At 54.3% G+C, this 4,653-nt stretch overlaps 1 protein-coding gene across 1 annotated transcript; it reads right to left on the reverse strand.

The window, feature by feature from the left end:
• Nucleotides 1-3,139: 3,139 nt before the first annotated feature.
• LOC142260385 (sulfotransferase 1A1-like) lies at nucleotides 3,140-3,951 on the reverse strand (the record flags this gene model as incomplete). Its single annotated transcript, XM_075331899.1, has 2 exons — nucleotides 3,140-3,326; nucleotides 3,771-3,951. Coding segments are annotated over 2 exons (294 nt in total), but the record flags the coding sequence as incomplete, so codon positions are not given.
• Nucleotides 3,952-4,653: the final 702 nt, after the last annotated feature.

Consider the following 4,653-nt stretch of genomic DNA (forward strand, 5'->3'; position numbering starts at 1 on the left):
TTGGGTGAGAACCGGCCGTTCTGTGTGTCGGGGCTGGCCGTTACCCGGCTGACCTCTACACTGTGATGGCGGCTCAGTATCCAGACATTAGAGGTCCCCCCCTGGCCTGAGTCCCACAGTGCACCGGGGCTGGCCGTTACCCGGCTGACCTCTACACTCTGATGGCGGCTCAATATACAGACAGTAGACGTCTTCTCCCCGGTCCGATTCCCACAGTGCACCGGGGCTGGCCGTCACCCGGCTGACCTCTACACTCTGATGGCGGCTCAATATACAGACAGTAGACGTCTTCTCCCCGGTCCGATTCCCACAGTGCACCGGGGCTGGCCGTCACCCGGCTGACCTCTACACTCTGATGGCGGCTCAATATACAGACAGTAGACGTCTCCCCCCGGCCCGATTCCCACAGTGCACCGGGGCTGGCCGTCACCCGGCTGACCTCTACACTCTGATGGCGGCTCATTATCCAGACAGTAGACGTCTCCCCCCGGCCCGATTCCTACAGTGCACCGGGGCTGGCCGTCACCCGGCTGACCTCTACACTCTGATGGCAGCTCATTATCCAGACAGACGTCCCCCCCCTCCCCCCGGCCCGAGTCCCATTCTGCGCAGAGACGTAACCTGGCAGCGCTGTCTGCTGCCCGTCTGCCTGGATCTGATTCTCAGATGTTTCTGATACTTCTGTTTTCCTCTACTATTCACTTATACAAAGCTTGTTGACGTGAGATCGACCATTTATACCTCAGCCTTTTAGGGATCCGGCCTTGTTGAGCATGGAGTCTGGTCCTCCAGGGTGGATGTTACGTGGCCGGAGGAGCTGAACTGAAGGACATTTGTGTGGGAAAAGTTTTAGTAAAATATGTATTTTCTGTCTGTAAATCCTTGTTTATTTTTTTTTATAGAGGAGTCTAGTGGGCGGTGCTACTCAGTGATTGCATACAGAGAGCTGTCAGTCACCAGTAGCACCGCCCACTGGACTCCTGTATACAATCACCAGAGATCTCAGTGCATAGCCTGCAGTTTATACTGAATCTTCTCCCACAAATCCTCCATCGTTCTGCGTCTCTTCTCCTCCGCTGTTGTGTGCACCGTATTCTGCAGTATGAGGTTTAGTAGATCTGCCGCTCTGCATCTGATGGCTCCAGCCTCACGCCGGCTCCTCTGTGGTGTACGCAGGCAGAGAAGCCGATATAGGGACACCACAGAGGAAACACAACCACCAGTATAAGCGGCAACCCCATGGTAGACCTGCACTGAGAGCCACATGTCCGGGGCCCCAGCAAGTGCACACACTACCCCATGGGGTCTCCTATTGCCAATGTCATGGCTATCAGCCTCATGCCGACTGCTCTGTGGAGTATGCGGGTAGAGAAGCCGGTAGGTGAACACCGCAGAGGTAACACAACCATCAGTATGAGCAGTAACCCCATGGTAGACCTGCACTGAGGAGAACATGTCCGGGACCCCAGCAAGTGCACACACTACCCCGTGGGGTCTCCTAGTGGCAATGTCATGGCTGTCAGCCTCACGCCGGCTCCTCTGTGGTGCACGCGGGCAGAGAAGCCAGTATATGGACACCACAGAGGTAACACAACCATCAGTAGGAGCGGTAACCCCATGGTAGACCTGCACTGAGGAGAACATGTCCGGGGCCCAATGTCATGGCTGTGCTATATCAGTCACTAACTCTACACTTTCCACATTGCATGAATATTATGTGCCGCCAGCCTCGTCATCCACGCCCCACTCTGCCCTGTGCATAATACCACTGCACACGTGGCTCAGCTGTGGACTCCACTATTACACAGAGAACATGACCAGTCAGCCGTGTCCACTGGGATCGGGAACACGCATAGCCTGTCTTTCGCCTCTGCCTTCCATTTTTGGCTGGAGCCCGTGAATTAGGGGGGGGTGGTGTCTAAGGGTTAAAGCCGGACACAGGACTGTGAGGAGAAGGGGCAGATTGATAGGAAAAGGTTAAAAATGGCATCCAACAATTTAATTTTGGGAAAAATCTGTAACATGGGAATGCAGTTTAATAGATTTGGCTCATCTGTGTGCGGCCTTTATAAAGGTCCCTGTGTATGAGTGCAGAGTCTGATCATCCCAGACTGTTTATCTGCCTGGACCGTGTTGTGTAGGACTGACTGTCTGTGTGTGCTGGGGCGGTGTTGCGTAGGCCTGTCGGCGTGTGCCGGGGCGGTGTTGCGTAGGCCTGTCGGCGTGTGCCGGGGCGGTGTTGCGTAGGCCTGTCGGCGTGTGCCGGGGCGGTGTTGCGTAGGCCTGTCGGCGTGTGCCGGGGCGGTGTTGCGTAGGCCTGTCGGCGTGTGCCGGGGCGGTGTTGCGTAGGCCGGTCGGCGTGTGCCGGGGCGGTGTTGCGTAGGCCGGTCGGCGTGTGCCGGGGCGGTGTTGCGTAGGCCGGTCGGCGTGTGCCGGGGCGGTGTTGCGTAGGCCGGTCGGCGTGTGCCGGGGCGGTGTTGCGTAGGCCGGTCGGCGTGTGCCGGGGTGGTGTTACGTAGGACTGTCTGCGTATGCCGGGGCGGTGTTGCGTAGGACTGACTGCGTGTGCCGGGGCGGTGTTGCGTAGCGCTGTTTGCATGTTCTGGGCCCGTATTGCATAGGACTGACTGCGTGTACCGGGGGTGGTGTTGCATAGGACTGTGTGTCGGGGTGGTGTTGCTAGGACTGATTCGTGTGCCGGGGCAGTGTTGCGTAGGACTGACTGCATGTGTACCGGGATGGTGTTGCATAGGGCTGACTGCGTGTGCCAGGATGGTGTTGCATAGGACTGACTGCATGTGTACCGGGATGGTGTTGCAAAAAACTGACTGCGTGTGCCAGGATGGTGTTGCATAGGACTGACCGTGTGTGTCGGGGCTGGTGTTGCATATAGCTGACTGCGTGTGCTGGCAGTGTTGCGTATTACTGTCTTCATGCCGGGGGCGGTGTTGTGTAGGATTGTCTACATGCCGGGAGCGGTGTTGCGAATAGCTGACTGCGTGTGCCGGGGGCGGTGTTGCGTAGGACTGTCTTGATGCCGGGGGAGTGTTGTGTAGGGCTGACTGCGTGCCGGGGGCGGCGTTGTGTAGGATTGTCTGCGTGCCGGGGGAGTGTTGCGTAGGACTGAGGAGCCGGTACATTACTAAGAACAGATTATTTATTTTGTCTTTGGGGGGCAGACATTATTCCGCCCTCGGGATGAACACTAAGGCTTCATTTTGGGTCCCGGAATGTGAGTGAGCAGCCGTCCATCTTTCTCCGATATTCCTCCTCAAACAGTTCATTCTGCTGGACGGTAAACAGCGTCTTCCAGTCTCCCACTTTCCCTGCCAGAAGGAAGGCAATGTATGAGGAGGACAGATCACGGAGCATGTAAGCTACTCCACCCATCATCATTACTCCCCCTGTCTGCACCAGACGTCAGCAGTAACGGGGGACTCCAAGATGTCTCCTTCCCCTGTTTCCTCCCACAGACCAACAACATCCCAATAAGTGGCTGGACTCTATTGCGGATTGGTGTGCAGGTGACAATGAAGTGGATGGTGCCATGTAAGTGAACGTGCATGGCGCACTAGACTAGGCCGGGTGTGAAGGTAACTATTCTTGACATTATGGGATGTTTCTCCTGTGGCTACTCTTATTCCTGATAATAGTGATCACATCATATCCCTAGTATTATTGCAGTGGAGTTCCTATTCCATGTGCCGTCCTCCCGGGGTCCTCCACGTGATCACTCCCCCATGACAGATGCATGATGTGGGTTATCTTACCTTTCCTCATGAATCCTGCCTGCGACTGGTCAAGAATCTCCTCGGGGAATCCAGAGTAATTGGCCATGGGGTTGTCCTTCATGTGTTCAAAAGAGCTGAGCTGGACGATGCGGGCGAGAGTTTCATCTGGAAGATCTTTCCCCAGGAAACGTGCCACCTTCTGTATCTGCTGCAGGGGCGTCTACACAAGGAGCAGAATGAAGGGCTGGTTACATTGCGTCTTCTCATAAAGGAGCTTTATTAAGAGGCTTTGGTCATTTATCCCTGAAATGGGTGGGGCTTATTGTGAGAGGCGGGGCCACCCAATATCTGATATTATGTACCCCAGAAATGCAAAGGTTCAACAACTTTCTATGGAGGTTTGTGCCAAACATTGTTCTCCACCATGAGCGGCACGAGATGCTGGTCTTACTACAATGGACCCATGTGTACACAGTGCGTTTTTCAGGTGCGTTTTTGGCCTCAAAACTGCATGACTTTGCTTCCCCAGCAAAGTCTAAGAGTTTTCATTTTTCCTGTTCGCACACAACTTTTTTTTTTTTAAGCTGCGTTTTTTAGCTTAAAAAAAAATGGACATGTCAGTTCTTTCCTGCGTTTTTCTGCGGTTTTCCCCCCCATGCAATGCATTGGAAAAACGCAGAAAAACACAGAGATCAAAAACGCACCAAATCGCAGTAAAAACGCATGCGTTTTTTGCCGCTTTTTTTTGCCGCGGGTGTGTTTTTGTGCGTTTTTAGCGGCCAAAAACGCAGCGTCAAAAAAACGCAGCATGTGCACATAGCCATATACTCAAATGTTGTGCCCTGCCTAATACATGCTGTACACCGTCTGCGCTACCTTCAGGAGGTGACTGGCAGGTGAATCCCTCTCGTAGGTGGTGTTA

The sequence above is a fragment of the Anomaloglossus baeobatrachus genome, unplaced genomic scaffold (assembly GCF_048569485.1).
Source record: "Anomaloglossus baeobatrachus isolate aAnoBae1 unplaced genomic scaffold, aAnoBae1.hap1 Scaffold_1002, whole genome shotgun sequence".
In the NCBI taxonomy this organism is placed as follows: domain Eukaryota; kingdom Metazoa; phylum Chordata; class Amphibia; order Anura; family Aromobatidae; genus Anomaloglossus; species Anomaloglossus baeobatrachus.